This window comes from Heliangelus exortis, chromosome 15 (assembly GCF_036169615.1).
Source record: "Heliangelus exortis chromosome 15, bHelExo1.hap1, whole genome shotgun sequence".
In the NCBI taxonomy this organism is placed as follows: Eukaryota; Metazoa; Chordata; class Aves; order Apodiformes; family Trochilidae; genus Heliangelus; species Heliangelus exortis.
In genome coordinates, this window is record NC_092436.1 from 3,929,288 (window position 1) to 3,949,126 (window position 19,839).

The 19,839-nt window shown below is 47.3% G+C and overlaps 1 protein-coding gene across 1 annotated transcript; it reads left to right on the top strand.

Moving 5' to 3' along the window:
* Window positions 1–3,177: 3,177 nt before the first annotated feature.
* WNT8A (Wnt family member 8A) lies at window positions 3,178–7,350 on the top strand. Its single transcript, XM_071758840.1, has 5 exons — window positions 3,178–3,349; window positions 3,443–3,476; window positions 3,677–3,815; window positions 4,764–5,158; window positions 6,230–7,350. The coding sequence occupies exons 1-5, from the start codon at window positions 3,279–3,281 to the stop codon at window positions 6,791–6,793; spliced, it is 1,203 nt and encodes a 400-aa protein (XP_071614941.1). The 5' UTR covers window positions 3,178–3,278; the 3' UTR covers window positions 6,794–7,350.
* The last annotated feature ends 12,489 nt before the right edge of the window (window positions 7,351–19,839 follow it).

A 19,839-nucleotide genomic window follows, 5' to 3' on the forward strand; every position in this document is an offset into this window, starting at 1 on the left:
CTAGGGGTCTGAATGTGTCACCTGCCAAGGGCAATTTAACAAGTGCCCTGTGCTTTATTTTCCTGTTGTCCTCAGCCATGGTGCTCACTGCCTCAAAAGCCAAGAGCCCATTGCCTGGCAAAGCATGTGGCACTTGTATAAATTGATTTATCTCATGTCTACCTTGTCTTAAACCCCATACTCTAGAGTGAAGAGAGTTTTATGGGTGTATAAGGCTGTACATGCTATGAATTGGGGCAGACACTCACATATTTTAGGATGCTGATCATCCCCTGAAAAGCACCAGCTGTTTGGTCACATCACCAGAAAATATGAAACAAAGCATCAACATTTAAGTCCTAAAGCCAAGGGTTTGCAGCTGATGCTCAGGACATTGCTTTCCAAACAGTCAGCCCCCCAGTCCCTCAGCAAGGATGGAGCCAAGCACCAAAATCAGCTTCTGAACAGCTACACCCAGTCCAGCTCTGCCATCAGCTTACCCTGAGAGCTCAATACTGCCCAGCTTCATGCCTCAGTTTACCCAACTGTAAAACAGAGCTTTTATTGAATCTTGATTACTACAAAAATATCTATAAACGATGATGAAATGTCAAAATCTATAAAGACTCACTATACAAATGCAAAATTGATCAAGACAGCGAGACCAAAGACTGTTTTTCTCATAAGGCAGGAAAGTCCTCCAGAGATACCACTGGGATTGTTCCAGTCCCATTGGTGTGTTGGGCTGGATAGCCCCACAGAAACCCTGGCTCTTTCTTGTCAGGATTCAGCAATAAATGTGGAAAAAAAAAAAAACCTGCAGCAGTATGGGAAGGCTTGTCCCAACACGCTGCTTTGTTTGCTGACAGCTAGTGAAAGTGACAACGTTGCCAGCAACTTTTAAGATCCTTGTGACTTTAATTGGAAAGGACATTTTTAATAGCCCAGGCAAATCCCCGTGTGATGCTGCCAACCACAGCCACTGCTCAGGGCAGAGCTTCCCGCCCAGAGATGCTGTTATTCTTCTGGCATGTGATAGGAAAATCATGTGTGAACTGACATAACAGACATGCCAACATTTTTTTTTAGCTGTACAAGCTCTCTCAGACAAGAAGGGGAAAAAAAAAAAAAAAAGAAAGAAAACAAAAACAACAACAGAAAAACACCAAAAAAACCAAGAACAAAAAAAAAACCAAAAACCCATCAATATGCCCCAGGGGACAGCCAGACACAAACCCTCAAATGATTTGGGTGCATATAGAACATGCACAGCAGATTTCCAAGTCACCTGCCTGGGCTTTAATCAATGAACTTCACAGATACATGGGAAACACTTTATTCCCAGTAATTGTCCTTTGACAGCTCTAACAAGTAGGGTCTGTTTGGGATGGTAATGATTAAAATGCTGACTCACAGAGGGTTTTTGCCATGCTGGTGGGACTACTCCGGCTTTGCGCTCACTTGGAAGGTATTTTGCATCCCTGCTTTTCAACCAATCTGCAATTTTAATCCTCCAGCTGCTAACAGTAATTTGCAGCTTTGCCCAGATGACTCCAGATTTCCCTTCTGCAGGGTCTGGAGGGAGAGGGGTCTCCTCTGGCCGAAGGACAGCAGGACAGGGAGAGTCCCTCTGCTTGGCAAGGATCTTATCTGCCTGCTCCTGTGCAGGAGGGAGAGGTGACAGCCCCTCACAGCCTGGGACCTGAGCCCAGAGCCTGGCACTGCCATGTGTGACCCCCCCCGGGGCAGTGACTGCTCTCCCAGTGCTCCTGTGCATTTTGTGCCATGACAGCAAAGGACTTTGCAAAGGTATCTGAAGTGCAGCCTCCTGCCTGGCCCTAGTGCCACCTCCTAGGGCTGCTTGCCTGGGTGCAAAGATGGGGTTTGTCCCCACGTAGCCCCTTTTGTTCATGTCACAGACCCCCCCCAGTGCTACGTGCAGTCCCACTCCCTTGACCCTGACGTTTGCAGCCCCTTCCTGAGTCCCGTTGCAGCATCAGGAATTGACACCAGGGGACTGGGGTACCCAAGGGTTAGCAGGGGAGCTGAGAGGAGGAGGGAAGACAGCACCTCTGCTCTGCCCTGGAGCTGGTACACCCATGTGGCAGATCTGGGGGCTGCTTGGCAGTGCTGGCAGAGCAGGACATTGCTTTTGGGCTAAGCACCCACACTGCCCTGCTCAGCAGGCAGGATCCCTGCCCAGGGTGTGCCAGCCCCTGGCTGGGACCATTTAGCCACTGGAAAAACAAAAAGTTTCCAGGAACACCATCTTGCTGTTGCCTGATCCACAGCCTTGCAGCCCTTAATGATCTCAGTTGTAAGTATTAAGAGGCTTTTCTGGGTTTCCTCTGATAAGAATTTTCCTTTCCTGATCAGCAGTGATGGCTCAGCAGCACTGGAGGCCCCTGGCTGGGTGCAGGGGTAGGGGCAGCCCTCCTGCCTGCCGAGCCAGCAGCCAGCCCTGATTTCCCTGCAGCAGCCTTCATCCTTGGGAGATTGTGAAGCCCAGAAAACTGTTCCCCTAATTACAGCATTGGAGCATGGAGCAAACCACAGAAATGATTCACACAGTGTTCCCAAGCTGCAGCCGCCTAAATTAGAGAGATTTCCAAATGCTCCTGAGCCGTGCAAGCTGTTATCAGGATGGAAATGCAGGAACTTTCATCATAAAGAGGCAAGGAGGGGAAAAAAGCCCTGCCGTTAAACACACCTCTTCAAATCAAGAAGACCTGGGAGGTCTGTCCCCTATAGCTCTTTACAGACCTGTTGTTAAAACTCCTCAGGGAGTTCTTGTAGGAGGGAGCAGGCAGATAGCAGGGACACTATAGAAATGCAGCAGCTTGTTATTTCGGAGGGACATGGGGACTGAGCCTTCACTGGCAAGCAGAGGATGAAAAGGGGGAGGCAAGCAGACTTGAGGCCAAGAGAAAGGGATGGCTGGCAGTAGGGAAGAGAGTTAAAAGTGTCCCATTGTTAGGGAAGTTTGCTCTGCTTCAGACCATCCTGCTCCCAGAGACACCGCGCCGCCTTTTGAAGTGCAACCTTAGGCGGTTCCTTGTCACCCATTGGAGCAGGAGGTTTTTTACCCCATTAAGTCATTGGGTAGCAAATGAATGGGGTTTTGACTATTCACAACTTCACCTTATAAATATCTGGGCTGTAGGTTCCCACAGCTTCCCTCCATCCCAATAGCTCACCTTGGGAAGGAGCACAGGGAGGTGGCCCTGCTCACTCAGGACCTGTGGTGTGGAGAGCTACAGAGCAGCCAAAGGAATCCAGCCCTACTTCTTGGGACAGCCATGAAGAGCAGCACCTTCCTCATCCTCTCCATCGTGGGGGTCTACAGCACTGTTCTTCATACAGTAGCATGGTAGGGTCCAACCCAGTGGAAAAGGCGATTTTTTATGGAATGTTCCTCAGCCCGAGGTAAACTCTGGGATTCATTTTCTTTGCTTTGTTTCAGGTCTGTGAACAACTTTCTGATGACAGGACCTAAGGTAATTAACGCAGAGACTGTCAAGAGCAATTTTGTTTTGAAAATGGGAAATCATAATTTTCCAAAAGAACCAGATTTCCTGGAGCAGATGGGCTCCGAGTCCAGCTGAGTAACGAGGGGAAAGACCCGCAACCCACTCGTGTTTTTTTCCGGGGCTAAATGGGAAAACAGATTTTTTAACCCCACTATTTCCCATGCCAGGCTTACCTGACGTATTCCAGCAGCGTGGCAGCCGGGGCACACAGCGGGATGGAGGAGTGCAAGTTCCAGTTCGGGTGGGAGCGCTGGAACTGCCCCGAGAGCGCCCTGCAGCTCTCCACACACAACCGGCTCCGCAGCGGTGAGTGCCCCTTCACCTGCCCACCAGCACCTGCCCAGGATGCTCTCTGGAGAAAGCTGGGGCTGTGGGTCAAACTAACCAATGGGAAAGGGGTTTGGTGTCCCAAATAGCATGGTTGCTTTTTTCCATCTGTGTTAATTTGATGTCATACGTAGTGTTAGTGATTTTCTAGGAATGCCAGGTTTTCCTTGGAGGTCTCTCCATGCCAGCCTAGAGCTCGGTCCTTCCTGCAGTGCTGCTCCCTGGGCTTGCTCCAGCCACTTTTCCTGCAGCATCCCAGGGAGCACAGTGCTAGAGGCAGATGAGCTTGCAATGGGCAGAAGCTCAGGAGAGACAGAGAAATTAGAGATGAGCACTAAGAGCCTTCATAAAAACATTGTGGATGTATTTGAATACTGAATGCTTTGACAAACAGAAATTCTCTTTTCCCAGAGGAGCATCTCTATTTGGATCTGCTAGGAAGGCCAAAAAAGAAACTAAATTAGAAGTGTGGGTGCAGACAGCTGTTAGCACAGGTTCAACCACTGATTGAAACAAGATCAATGATCATTTTCCCCAGCAGGCAAGATCAAAATGCAGACATACTCACCCCCCTCCACCCCCAAGCAGAAAAGGACAGAGACAAAATGAGTGCCAGGGGAAGGCAGTGAGAACCTTGGCCAGAGCAGGGTTGGGGCATTGCCTTAAGATCCTAATCTTGCCAAGAAACTCCATCCTGTGCATAGACACCTGCATGAAATTATGCCAACTTATTGAAACCCTTGATCCCGAAGCCTGAAAAGACCCCAGCAATAAGCATTTAATTTCTTTAGCACGTTAGGTTTTGCACAAGCCATTGTGGTTTTTTCCTTCTTGAATCTTTGCAGCACTGTAGATCTTCATTCCCAATGAACCAGGACAGATGTCTGTGCATGTGACAGCTTCTTTTCCCCCCTCTCACCCCACCAGCTACCCGGGAAACATCCTTTGTCCATGCCATCAGCTCAGCCGGTGTCATGTACACCCTGACCAGGAACTGCAGCATGGGAGACTTTGAAAGCTGTGGCTGTGACGACTCCAGGAACGGCCGTGTTGGTGAGCTGACATCTCAAGATGGGCTGACACCACTCCCTCATCCTCACACGTGGCTTCCCAGGGGATTCCAGGAGAGAATTTGGCCCCGTGGGGTGGTTCTCCTCTTAACGTGCATCTGTCTTGCAGGTGGCCGAGGCTGGGTCTGGGGAGGCTGCAGTGACAACGTGGAGTTTGGGGAGAGGATTTCCAAGCTCTTTGTGGATGCACTGGAAACTGGGCATGATACCCGGGCACTGATTAACCTGCACAACAATGAAGTTGGGAGACTTGTAAGTCAAATATATTATCATAATAGTAGTATTAGTAACAGCAAGTTTAACAGTAGCAGTAATAATAATAATAATAATAATAATAATAATAATGTCTATATTGAAATCAAAAGCTGAGAGCCTGTTCAGGTCCCCTCTATCATCCCTCTATGACAATCTGCCCCTGCAGTGTTTGCATGGGGAAAAAATGACATCCAGAATCTGACCCTAAACCTGAACCCAAGGAGCTGCAGTCAGAGTTGTTCCTGCTTCCAGCTCCTGCAGCTGCCTGCAGTGAACTGCCAGCACACACCACTTATTCAGAAATTCATGGGGTTTATACTTGCCTGGTGCTTCTCTGCTCTGTAGGAAAAGGAAAAAAAAAACACAAAACAAAAAACCAAATCCTTACCATCTATGCATTTCCAAGCTATTTGGAAGCCAGGTGTGAGCTGGCCCCACTCTGAGCTGGCTGCCAGACTCACCCCCTGCTCCCTGCCTGGGCTCTCAGCATCTTGCCAAAGCTCCTTGTCTGTAAAAACAAGGACAGCAACACTTAACATACCTATCTCATAGGGCGTGTCTTAATCTCACATAGATACCAGCGATTGGGAACTTATAAATACCAGAGGGAGATCGGTAGATAATATCTGTGAAGTGCTTGGCCTGGAGGAGATGCAGAGAGGTTGGGTATGGTTATTCCCAAGCAGTTTCACACGTTTTTAATGAAACCTCTGGGAGGGATGATGGGTTGGTTGATCCTGCAAGGAGCGAGGTGAGTGGCTGAGAAGGGCATGACCCGACAGAGGCGGGTTTTTACCTGACAGGGAGAAACAGCTCCTGGAAGAGCTGGAGACAACAGTTTGTGCCCACTCCTTATCTCTTGTCCTTCAAATTAGCAAACTGGGGCAGATGTTTTCCAGGAACTGAAATAAGAGCTTCAGCTCATGTCCTGGAAGGACTAGAAGTCATGCTGAGCACGAGCCACTTTTGGCCCATTGCCCCCTAAATCAGAAGCACCACAGAGCTTGGTTTTGGGATGTAAGTGCTGGGTGCTCTGCTGCTCCTCATTTCTCCACCTTTTCCACCAAGGCAGTGAAAGCTACGATGAAGCGAGCCTGCAAGTGCCACGGGGTGTCCGGCAGCTGCAGCATCCAGACCTGCTGGCTCCAGCTCGCCGAGTTCCGGGAGATCGGGAACTACCTGAAGATAAAATACGACCAAGCCCACAAACTGGAGATGGACAAGAGGCGGGTGAGAGCCGGCAACAGCGCCGACAGCCGCGGGGCCACGGCGGAGACCTTCCACCACGTCCACGCCACGGAGCTGGTCTTCCTGGAGGACTCCCCCGATTACTGCACCAGGAACGCCAGCCTGGGCCACCACGGTACCGAGGGCCGCGAGTGCCTGCAGACCGGCAAGAACCTTTCCCAGTGGGAGAGGAGGAGCTGCCGGCGGCTCTGCACCGAGTGCGGCCTCCGTGTGGAGGAGAGGAGGACGGAGGTGGTGGGCAGCTGCAACTGCAAGTTCCACTGGTGCTGCACCGTGCGCTGCGAGCAGTGCCGGCAGCTGGTGGCCAAGCACTTCTGCACCCGCCGTGACACCTCCACGGCCCCCAACCACATCAGGAGGAGGAACAAGGGACATAAGAGATAGAGGGAGGCCACGGCGCCCCAGGAGGACGCTTTGGCGTCCCCCATGCGCAGCAGCCGCGGCGGAGCTGGGGTGGGATTGAGTGTCCCCAGGGTCTGATGGAAAGAGCAGGGCATCCCTCCCGTGGATGGGTGCTGTGAGGTCAGGAAGCACAAGGCGCAGGGGGTCCCCGGTCCTTCTTGCTTCTGTGTTTTTTCTTCAGTATTTACCAGTAGCTTCTTTCTTGCTGGGAGTCGCTTTACCTGTGTATCAAACAGAGGGAAGAATTTAATTTAAGTGGATTCGACCCCTTGTGCCACCACCAGTGGGTCCACTAAGGCCAGTGGTGGGTTTCCATCCCCGGGGTGAGATGGGGATGGGCACAAAAACGGGTCCTGCTGGGTGGCTCCATCCTGGTGGCCACGAGCACCCCAGTTGGGGCAGCCCTGGCTCTTCACACACGGGGGCTCCTCAGCAGCATTTCTAATGGAAAACTTATGCACTTTTTGACGTGAGAGGGGGTTTTGTAGTGCCAGGGTGTGTATTACAAGGACTGTGGCCTTTTGAGGGCCTTGATAGGTTTACAGCCAGTGTTTACAGATTTCATGTATTTTTTTTTCCTTCAGTAGCTTTTTTATATCTGTACTGGATGAAATTGAGCTGTTTACAATTCCTGTGCTTTTTTTCTGGAAAATAAACACACACAAAAACGCAGGTTAAAATTCAGAATTCTTTGTGCCTAGTGTTTATTAATAAGGTTGTATTATTGCTTAGGACACTCTATTTTCTCTACATATTTTGAAGGAATCCTTAAAGAATTAGGTTTTGACTGTATTTTGCAATAAACACAACAATCAAAAGGACTGGCTTTTTCCCTTTTTTCCATTCTGGAGGAATGGAGCATGGAGGCACTGCCTGGTAAAAGCTGATTTTGAAGCTCCCAATACCACTTTAATTTGCCTACAGCCTGCCTGTCCCCCAGACAATTCAAGGCTGCCCTGCTTTGATGTGGAAAGCACCCGGCAAAATTCTTGGAGGCAGGAGAGGAACCCTTTGAACTGGGGACAGGAGAGAAAAATCAGGGACAGTTGTGAATGTGCCTGATGGTTCCCTGCTGCTCAGGGTGCAAACAGCCAGGGTGCCAAAGGTGGGGAGGACAGGAGGGGACATGGGATGGCTGCTGCCATCCCAGGTGGGTTCTGCTCTTCTCCTTGGCTGTGCTGCAGCTTGGGTTGCTCCTAGGAATGACAGCACAGCTCTAGAAGGAGCCAGGGCTGTGCCACTGCCCACAACCATGATGCAGGGGCAAAGGATGCTCTGCCAGCTTTGGTTTCCAGCCAAGGGAGGAGGACAGATAAGTGAAAAGAAAACCAAACCCACAACTCCACCAGCATATTGCACCCACCCTACAAACACTTTGATGCTATTGTGTCCAGGTATCCCTGTGGCTGCTAGTGCAAACACAGCTCGAGCCACACCAGGAAGCTGGAGGTGTAAAACACAAGCTGGGAAGCACAACCCACAGACGTGCATTGATTTTTGCACAGAGAGGTTTCATTAAAGCTGGAAGCCAGCAGCCCACCCATCCGGGGGCTTGTTTGCTGCCTGTAGAGTAGCTGTTTCTAAAATTTCCAAGATTTTTGCACAGTGTTGCCACAACAACATTTACAACCCATCAAAATTTAAGCTTTACTGGAAATGGTACTAGCAGACAAACCCAACCCCTATGCACTGGCTGCCTCGTGTGCTCAGAACCAAGGGGGTTGATTCTGCAACTTCTGCTGGGGGTGCCTGGGCTCAGCAGCACCAGCCCCATGCCAGGGCATCCCTAGGGGCTGCCAGAATCCCTCAGAGCCACAAACTGAGGTGACACAGAGCACAGGACAGGCAATGCTGCTGTGCACTCAGAGGAGGGAAAACCAGTATTTCACCCAGATAGCTCCCAAGCACACACACACAAACCATCTTGCTGTGTACCCACAGCAGGGTTAACACCCAGCACAGATAAATCCTGGGAGCTGAGGGCTCTGCAGGAGCAGGCATGTTCAGGCCACACTGTGACACAGCTGTCACAGCATCTCTTCAAAATAACATTACTGCAGGAAATAAGGGACAGGTTTGCAGGTGCCCATAGCACCAGACCAGATGTGTCCCAGGAAAAGGAGCTGCTGGGAGGAGCAGAGATACCACAGCAGAGACTGATCCCTCTCCCACTGAACCCTCCCATTCCCACCCACCTGCAGCCAGGGGCTTGCCCAGCCAGCACTCATATCCACTGCATTTCATTTAAATGCTGGAGAAGAACTGTTCTGCCTTGGATTTGTCTAATTGCTTTTTGAAATCCATTTACATTTCTGGCAACCAGACTATCTAAAGCAATCTTATGCATATCTTATGCAAAAGCCAGAGACCAAATACAAATTGAAACAAACTCGAAAGAATGTTACATACCATCCCATGACACAGATTTCCATTCTCTTTTTAGAGCTCACAGAGATAACACCAAGTCTGAAAAAATACAAAAGCCAACTCTATGGCTTAGAACTGCACCTTGCCAGAGAAATTACAGTCCTGGAGAAGCTGAAGCTCTCTCATCCTCCCTCTCGTTGCTTGGATACAAGAGTCATCAATTCTCACTACATTCACTACAAAACAATAGAAATTCAGGATCATCTTAATCCATCACAGCACTGCCAGGGAGCCCCGACACCCCTGCCTGCTGGCAGACACTCTCAGGGACACCACACTGAGAAATGCCACGTCCATGGGGTGGCATGAGGTAATAATGCACACAGCTGCCTGTGGGGAACAATCCCTCAGGCTCATCCATCATTTCAGCAGTAAATTTACCTGGGCAGCAAACTCCTCTGTAGCAGTTTTCAAAATAAATACCATGACACAGCAAAGCAAAGTCCTGTCCTCTGCTGGGTTGCAAAAGCTCAGCCCCTAAGTGCAGCCAAAGAGCACCTGAAGGGAGTGGGGATGCCTTCAACCATGGATGGTTTTATCCATGATTACCCAAAGTCAGCTCCAGTTTGGGACACTGATCCCAACCACCTGGAACTCTGCCTGCTTGGAGAAAGGGATGGGCTGGCCCTAGAAAACCCTTGAGGAGGCACCTGACTGCCCTCTCCCAGTCAGGGTAATAACCTGATTTCAATGAAAAAGTGAAAATCTTAATCAGGGCCAGGTGCTGCATGAACTCAACCCAAAATCCTGATGCCCCAAATTGCTGCCAGCACTGCTGCTTCCCTTTGGGGCCGAAGGCTCCTCACATCACTGGGATGCAGGATGGGATGCAGGATGCTGCCAGGCCACACACACTCACACACATGGAGGATCTTTGCAAAGCAGTTTGAAGGGGGACAGATTCTCCTTCCCACCCACTCCCATCCTATCTGGGGGCTGTGCAATTCCCCAGAAGCCCCTCTTTACCCCAGCCTGCTCTGCTTTGGCTGTTAAACTCCTTGCTGGGTGGAGCTCCTTCAGTTTATGCCACCAGTGCCCTTTCAGGGATTATAATTCTGTAGGAGATGTTTGTGCTGTATCCTCCCCCCGTATTAAAGTGTCAGGAGTACATCCCCAGGCCATCCATCTTCAACACTTCCGCATGGGCTTGGCAATTCCCTAACATGAATATTATGGCTCTCCATGCAGAGTCTCCATCACTCAAGCTGACAAGTGTTAGAATCTCCTCTCTTGAACAGGGTAAGTGACCTTTTCATATGCAGCATAGATCCCCGGTCAGGCTGCATCTGGTGCAGTGAAACCAGGCAGTGCCAGCAATTCCCTGAAGTCTTAAAAAACAAGTCACAAGTCCTTTTCAACTTGCAAAACCAACCCTTAGCATGACAAAGTTAAAGGGCCTTAATCAGCCCCTGCTAGTGCCAGGCCTTTAGGGGAGGATGAAAAAGCATGTGCATGATTGCCTTCTGCAGGATTTATTGACAGGAATTCTTGGGGAAACATGGGGAATTTAGGTGTCTGGCTTGCTGGGGTGTATAGTAAAAAAAATTTTTGTGACCAGTTAGTGACTTCAAAACTTCAACTCTAATCTTAAGAAAATTTTTTTTTTTAATATATCTTTTTTTAAAGTGAGATGCTTAAAGTTAGCTGCTGAAACCCCACCAGCCTGATTTCCAAAGCTGCTAATCACCTGTGCTTCCCACACTGCAGGAGCTTCCCTATACCTGTGCCTTGAGAAAAGCAGAGAGAGAAAATAACCTCTAAAGGCCCTTCCAGCTCAGACCTTCACAGCTGTGCTGTAGTGGGGACACTTGAGCCCACCTTGCTCAACAGAAAGGGAATCCTCTGCCTGACAATTCAAGTTAAAACCCTCCTACAAAATTCACACCTTACTCCAAGTCTTTGGCTAAACTCCTGCCTATATTTCTTTTATCCTCTGGAGAGCAAAGATACTTTCACAGCAACTTTGCCACCTTCCCCCTACAAAGCTCCTCTGGGTGGCTCATTGCAGGCACAGAGCAACAGAAACTTGTTAACAGCTTTTCAGCTCCCTCTTAATAAAGTCAAGGCAATTAACAGCTTCACCATTTACAAAACAAATCCTCTTTGCAACACCTGAGAAAAAGAGTTACATGTGTTTCCCAAACATTTCTGGGATGGGGAGAACACCTCCAGGAACTGTCTGCAGGGAGTTGATGCATCAGCTCTCCCTGGCTGGAGAGGACAAGTCCAGATTCACCTGGAGCTCATCCTGGGCTTCCATCCAGGAGGCCTGATCAGCAAGCACAGTTCTAGGGGAAGTTTCTTATCCAGGGGTTACTCCAAGGAGGAATTGGTCCAGAGCCTGGGTGGGAATTAATTGCCAGCCTGCTGGTTCTTAGTTCTTGTCGGGCCACTCATTCCTTTGAAGGTGGACACTGATCTCACCCCAGGGAACTATTTCCCTGAGACTATTTCTAGCACTAAAAACTCAGTTACATCTTGGGAGGCTGCTAAACCCACATGTGATGCTGTCCAAGTGGTGCAGGTAAGGTTGGTTGTTCTCCTCCAAAAATGTCCCCATGGGTGGCTGGTGGCAGTGGGTAATGCACAGCAGATTGATACCTCTGCAGAGAGATTCACAAGCTCCCCCACCTTTTTTTTTCTGGTTCCTTGCTCTCTCCTAGGATACATCCCATGCCCCCCACTTTGCAAATCACTGCCCTGGCTTACAGTGCAGTAAATTCCCCCTTTTCAAACAAGCCCCAAGGAGATGAGCAATATAACAGAAGATTGATGGATTAAAGACAACCAAATAAATGTAACTCACAATGTGGTTCAAAATTAATTCCTTCCTCCTCTTTTCCTTTCCCTTCCCACTCTCCCCTCCTCCAAACACACACTAGTCCATAATCTATGAGCAAGGAAGGTGACACGTTCCCTAAGTAAACTATCATTTGGATGCTGAGGTGACTGCTGGGACCACTTCACACAGAAGCACTCCAAGACAAAGTGGACTCAGTCCAAAAACTTCTGGGGTTTAGAAGAGACCCCATCTAGAGCCTCTATCACACCTCACACCCAAACTCATCCCTTCCAGAGGGTCAGAAATGCAGAGAGAAAAGTAGAGAAAGTTGATTGTGCAATAAGGAGCAGGGACTGATGACCACAGCCAGGAAATGTTGGACAAATGCAGCTGGGAGGTAAAGAAGAGTAACAATCATGTGGGACAGAGTGAGACAGGGCTGGAAAATTAAAGAGAATAAGTCTGTTGCAGAAGGGGAGTGTGGAGGTTTACAAGGGGAAAAATATGATGGGAAATTGATAAAGAGATCTCAAGTAGCATTTTAGCTTTACTTCCTCTCTCCAGCCTTTCTTCAGTGGCCTGGGCAACATTAATCAAAGCCACTTGTGGGCACAGCCAGGAGAGAATAGCTCGTCAGGGGACATATGACCACAGAGCCTGGACAGTATAGGGCCCTTAATTTCCTCCTCTGATGTTTTCAATAGCTCATGGGATGCCATAAAAGATGATAATGACGAGGACAGTGGAAAGACTGTAAAACAGTGGGGAGAGACACAAGCATTACCTCACTGGGGCTCAAACTCAGGCCATGCATGCACTGAGTTTGCTGGTTTCAAGTTCTTTTGCTTGGAAGAAGCAGTTGCTGTCCACATCCCACTGCCCAGCCTGGCTGGCAGCACTCAAAACTGCTCTGCAACAAGTTCCATGGTCTGAAACATTGGGTGGTGAAGTTGGTGGGACTCTTGTTATTGAGTTAGATCAAGCTTGAGAGTTTGGTGAGGAACAGACAAGGATGAGGACAATGGTTCTCATGTTTCTTCCCAATTCCACAGACTTTTCTAATTCACATCACTATAGCTCATGGTCTGACTCTTTAAGGGGATCATCCTCAAGTATATAGCTGACAGCTTTAAACACAATAATTTCCATTTCTCTCCCCTCTTCCCAGTTCTTTAAAGCTCAGCCTACTCTGACCCAGCTCTCCATCCCCATTCCTGCCTGGCAGACATGTCTGCTGGCCAGCTGCCATCGACTAGGATAGGGACAAGGCACCTCCTCCCTACCACTAAGTGGATTTCCAAGGAAATAAGCAAGAGAATAATTAAATTAACTCAGTCTCAAATACCTCCCGAGGTGCCAAGCATCCCCATGGCTGCAGCAGCACCGCAGGTGTCTGGAGAGCAGGTAAATCTGGTCGGTGTCAGGCTGCAAACGTGGCTGCAGGGGACATCTCTGCTGGCACAGGGGCACCAGTGGCAGCTGATCCTAGACAAGAGTGCTGGGAATAGACTCTCAGGACATCTTTGCTCAAGTTAGTTCAGGTTCAGGAATAAACCAGCTATGTTTATGCTTTGATATGCTGAAGTTAATAAACCTTCTCCCAGTGCAAACAGTTGTTCTTCCCAGCTTGGATTGCTTTCTCCTCCTGGTTCTCTCCTATCCCCCTGTGGGGTGCCAGAGCTGCCATCTCATGAGCCTGTTTTACCTAACAGCCTGCTGTGGAAATTCCTTGTGAAACATCTCTATGCTTTTGACAGCAGCACAGCCATTTCCCCTCCAATCTGCTACAGGCTGCAAGACCTGAATTTGGGTTTGAGGCAGCCCATGGTTTGGGATTGATCAGGTCACAGCCAGCACTCGGCTCCATCTCCAAGGTGTGCACAGGGAGCCAGGATTAGTGGGAAGGCAGAGGACATCCCCACTGCAGAGCTTTATCTCATCCATCACCAGAGAGGTCACAAATCACCCTCCAGTCCCTTCAAGCTGTTGGGAGCACTGGACTGTGGCTCTTGTACCCAGACACCAGAGCCCCGCCAGGTACAGTGATAAGGAGACAGTGTAAATGGTCAAATAGGAGAGAGCCCAAAATTCCCAATGTCCTGTGCTTTAACCTAGCAAGTGCTTCATCAGTGAGGGAGACCTATTTAGACTATTTTTTTATTATCTCCCTTTCCAAAAGGGGCTGCTCTGGCCAAGGATTTCTCACTGTTCTGTTTCAGTGAAGAGGATCTCAGATTTCATGTGAAACTAAGTACAGGGTGCTTTGTAGCTTTTCATCACCAATTTACATCTACGATCAAATAAATATTTGGGAAGAGTAACAAATGCTGCTATGAAGAGAACTCAAAGTGGTAATCATCTCCTTCCAACTCCTTTGAGTTTCAGGCTCCAGATGGCCTTTGGAGAACTTCTACTCTCTCTGTTCTGTGAAGAAGATGTAATTAATTTCCTCCTGACTGTGATTTGTTCAGTGCTGCATTAACCACCCTGCCTCATAACCAACTTCACCACTTGGCAGCTCATTCCTTTGAAGGTGGACACTGATCTCACCCCAGGGAATATTTCCCTGAGACTATTTCTAGCACTAAAAACTCAGTTACATCTTGGGAGGCTGCTAAACCCACATGTGAAAAATCAACTAATCCATCACCCTGTGCATGCAGTTTAGATGCCTTCTAAGGAGATACAAGTGCATCAGAGCTCTCCAAGAAAGCAATTTACATGTCTTGGTTTGTTTTCCCAGATAGGCCATTTCTTCCTTGGAGATTACTGTCTTTTGGGAAAATGTATTAACTCAGGAGTCATGGAATAAGACTTGTCCCCCAGGTGCTACTCTCTGGAACAAATACCACCCTGGCCTTTTGACCAACCAGGTAGCTTCTTGCCTTCAAGACACATTTTTCACAGCCACATGGTGATGGGGGGGGAAAAGAAGAACACCCAAAGGCTGGAAAAATGAAAGCAAAAAGCAGTGAAGCACTGGTGAGACAAGCAGATCAGAGCTTAGGGGGTGCAAGGAGGAGGTGATGTGTCCTGCAAGTGCCACATTCAGCAAGTTTGTCACCAGGGCTGCAGATGCCTGGGAAACCAAGGGGGATGAGCCAGGGCTGCTCCCTGGGCATCACCCAGCATTGTCCTCTGCTCTGTGGAGTGAAGGTCCATCAATCATCATTCCCTGGCTCTCTCATGACTGAGGGGCTTCTCCCCAAGCACTCAGCTGCTGGAGACAGGCAATGAGCAACAGGACATGAAATCTCCCCCATCTCACCAGTGCAAAGCTGTTTCTGTGATGACCAAAGTCATACCCTGGTTTTCTGAGATGGCAGAGGAGACACTCACACACTCATCTGCTGAAAGACACAGATTCTCAAGGCAGCTACATAAAACAAGCTAGAAATGGTAAAAAAAAAAAAAAGAAAAAAAAATCCTTAGAAAAATATTTGGATGTGTGCTAGTTCTTAATTCCAGTTGTGTTCACAGACACAGAGGCTTTTATCCTGTTCCTCAGAGGTCTGAGTGTTTTTCAGCCCACCAGAAGAACTGCTCTGGGTTAGGAAGAATCCTCACTTCCCAATGACAGCCCAGCTGATGTGACAGCACATTATGGTCCCGACTGCTGCTGCCATGGTGTGCATCCCATTGCAAGTCACACTGTGACAAATTACAAACTGTTCTGCTGAAATGCCTTCAGTAGTATTTATATTTAAGAAAAATTCCCAGCTGCACAGATAAGGTAGCTGATGACATGTAGTTTTCACATTTCAGGTTTTTTTTTCCCAAATACCGAGCATTTCTTGACATCCATTAATAACTTTTTAAAATTTTTTTGCAAAAGAGGTAACTGTTTCCAGCAGAAAAACCATTTCTGTCTAACCTCACCACAGGCCTGCAGTGCATGACATGCAAATGATACCACTGCAGGTAGGCAAACAGCTGGGGAAAAGGTCAGTGATGCACTTGCTGGTCAAAGAATCACACAGAGCCTGTAGTTTCACTTAGCAATTTTAGAACACACTTGCTATGATGCAAGAACAGACCACAATAGGCCTGCAGTCACCCAATGTTGGCTTCTTGCTCCTCTGCCCCATTAACCATAAGGCTCTGGGGACTCTGAGAGGTCACATTGGAAACACCTCTGGGATCTGGATAGGTTGGGAAGTCTCCTCACAACCATAATTTTCCCCTTTTTAGGATGTCAGAAGACTCTGACAGCCTCAGATCCAACCTCAGTCTCCTGTCATCTCAAAGCATCCTAAGAAACAAGTTTGATTCCCAGGCTGATGGTCCAGAGGAGCAGATAATCTGCTTTTCAGGCTCTGTCAGATGGGATGGTGGAGATGTAAGAAAAAGATAACTTTTCTGCAGGACAAACCATTAGAAACAAGACAGAATCAGAGCCTATAGGTAAGAGATGGCTCAAATCAAGTCATAAACCAAGTTTAATTGCTTTAGCAGAAAAAACACAACACCAAAAAACAGCCCATGCTTGGAATCACTTTTAGAAGTGTTTCAGCCAAGAAAAAATGCCCTAATCCACCACACTGGACAGCCAAGTAAACTTACTGTGTTTAACAGCAAGTTAGAGAGCTGGTACCCAAGTCAAGAAAACCCAAGCCTAGAACAAGAGATGCCATCAATTCTTCACATGGGCACAGTCCCTTTTTGTGGGGGCTATCACATGCCCTCTAGATACCTTCTCAGGACATGGTCTCTGTACTGTCTGTCATTTGAGAAAGCCAGAGCTCTTTAAAACTTGAGAGTGCAGCCAAAAAAAATCTTGATTTCCACAAAGGAAAGTCAGGTGTAACAGCACCAACAGCAAGGACAGGACAGCCCAGTCCATGCAGAGACTTCTACTACTCCAGGGCAGCTTCTCTCCACTGCAACCTCACTTAATGACTCTCATCTCCATCTCTTCTACTACTAATTTAGCTGAATGGGTTAATTGCAAGTCATCTTATTATTTCTTCCAAAGAAAAGATTCAGAAAGTCACCACATTCCCCTTAGGTGTCTGCACCCCCTGCTGTGGCCTGAACTTAAGACACCAGAGGAGCTTCAATATTAGCTGCACTGGAATGTTTTGGTTTTCCTTTGCAAAACAGACCCTTCTCTCCAAGTGTGAATGTGCTTCAGTAACCTAAACATAGCTGAGAGGGAAAAAAAGGAAATTTCCATCTTTTCTGGGGTTATTTAACTAAATCCTATTTCTGTTGAAAGGAAACAGAAAGGCCTCAACGTGTTCCCCTTGCACTATACACCGAGATAAGAAGAAAGTTTTAGAAGACAATTTTCCCCTCTAAAGATGAAACAAATTTCCATCAGCAATCTGTCAGCTCTTGACCAGTGTGCAAATTCCACAAAGACACATTTTATTTCTGGAAAACCCACTTGGCACCAGGTACCACCATTCCCCATGACACGGGTGGGTTGGCACATAAGAACAGCAACTTCTGAAAATTCTTCTGTGTTTAAACTTTCTCAACCATAAAGATGAAAACCTCTCCAGCAGAACAGCTGATTAAAGGTGACAATGAAATGATTGATTTTCATTGGAACTGGATGGATAAATAAAGATCCAATTTCTTGTCAGTAGAAGGGAGTGAAAAGCAAAAGCTGCCAGTCCAAACAGTCAGGATGTTACATTCTCAGGTCATACCCAAACTGAGAACAGCATTCACCTCCAGTAGAATTACATCAGATTACAGCACCTAAGGACATGGCCCAGAACCATCTTCTGCAGTAAATCTATAAAAGTACACATAAATCTGTTGATTTCATTTTAAAGATATACTTTAACTTACCCCTTTTTCCATCACGTCAGCTGGTGAAGGGCACTGTACCTGGAAAACAGCAGAGGGCAAAAAATAGCTAGAAAAATATAATTGTCACTCTTAACTCTCTGTCCAGGTCAGCCCTGCAAAGACACAGCTCTGAGTGTCCCTGTAACACTCACTGCTTCCAAAGAAACATCTCAAAACATGATCTGCCAGATGACCCAAGCCCCAGATGACTGGCAAACCTGCAAAACACAGGTGTTAAGCTCCCCATTCCTACCTAAAATAGGTTTTAAACCTGCAGATCCCAGTAGTGTATATGCAGTAACCATCTGCTTGTGCAGTTACCTGTATTTCCATTCCAGAGTCTACTGCAGGCAAAAGGTGCAAGAGCACTAATGCTGTAAGAAATGGGGTGTTCAGTCCAGGTGGTACTACATGATCACATCAATCTTTGTCCATGTTCACATAGGAAAAGTGACAGTAGCCTAGTGCACAAGCCTGAACTGAGTTTTCAGTAGCCTTGACTTGTATTCTGTTCCAAAAAAAGACACTGAAGAGATTTCTTCCACATGAACCCAGAGGACATTAGACTGGGCTACAGCTCCAGCACTCGGTGCCAAATCTCTTTAACTACACAGGGGGGTTGTGTTGACAAAACGCAGGGATGTGCTGCTCACCTGATGTGACACAAAGCTGGAACTAAAGAGAAAGGGGTTTTATTCTTGATCTTGCTGCTGCTCCAAAGGATGACCTGAGCAGTCATTTCAGTTCTCTGTCCCTGACCTTCACACTGGCACTGAGTGTGTACTCCTATTTCCTTTGTGAAGCATTGCCTCATCTACTGAGGAGAGGCATCAGTAAGAAACCAAGCATCCTTATTGAAACTATGATTATGGATTACTTAAGATTGTTCATTCCAGGAATGCCATATACTTTTAAAAAGGAACAGAAAAAAATGAGCAACTTTTAAAGATACATCATGGCTGCCTTGTAGTGTGCAGGGGCATTCTTTGCCATATGTCATGATGAATTAATTGCAATTACATGAGAATACTTCAACACTGAGCCAGCACTCAGGTGAAGAGTGCTTTATTGCAGTTCATTTTTTAAAAAAAAAACAACAATAAAAGGCTTAAGAAAAAAATCACCTGTCCTAAACTCCATGAAGCTAATAATAAATATGATCAACTCTCATTTCCATGAATAGGAAATTGAACACACATCTCATTTGCTAAGGCTTTGTTGCTCCCATTCAATTGCAGTGATGGTGCTATTCAGGGAAGCCAGCGTGGTGCCTGTTTACAAGACAATTTTGCAAAACAAAGACAGTCACGGTCAAAACTTCACTGTTCATTTCAGCATATTTACATGGAAGACCTCTGAAGGGAAAAAAAAGTATTCTGAAATAGCTTTATGGCATAGTTTAGTTGGAAGTGGTAAATAGCAGGGAATGGTCTCACAGCTATCGAGATGGATGGTGGCAGCAGAAAAAAGCATCTGGTTTCCAGAGGCTCCATCAAACTTTCCTCGTCCAGGCAAAAATACCATTTCACAACTCCCTTCACAAAAAGGCAAACGACACAGTGTTCTGCATGCAGAAAATGGTATTGTCCAAATCTGGCTCCAGAAAAAATTGCCACAAACGCTTTGCTTTCACTAGGAGTGGAGATTGTGCTCTGCCAACATCTGACAATACATTTCAGACATATGTGTCATGTACCAGCTGAGCAGCTCTCAGAAGTGATCTGATTTTCCTTCTTTCTTCCAACAAAGAGAATGGAATTGCTCTGGATTTACAATGAAGCAATATGAAAGCACAGTTGGAACCACTGGTTTTAAGAAGACCTTGCCATGCCATAACTTTGCACGGTTCAGCTGCTAAATTACACATTATAAAAATAAGTGCAACTGAGAGACTGTGTTAATCTCAGAAGTTTAAACATCACCCTGTAATGACTTCTTTATATTGGCCCAGAGTAAAGTACTTTACGGGGCACGCAGGAGATTAATCCACATGTGTATGTTAAATACTTCTGGGAAT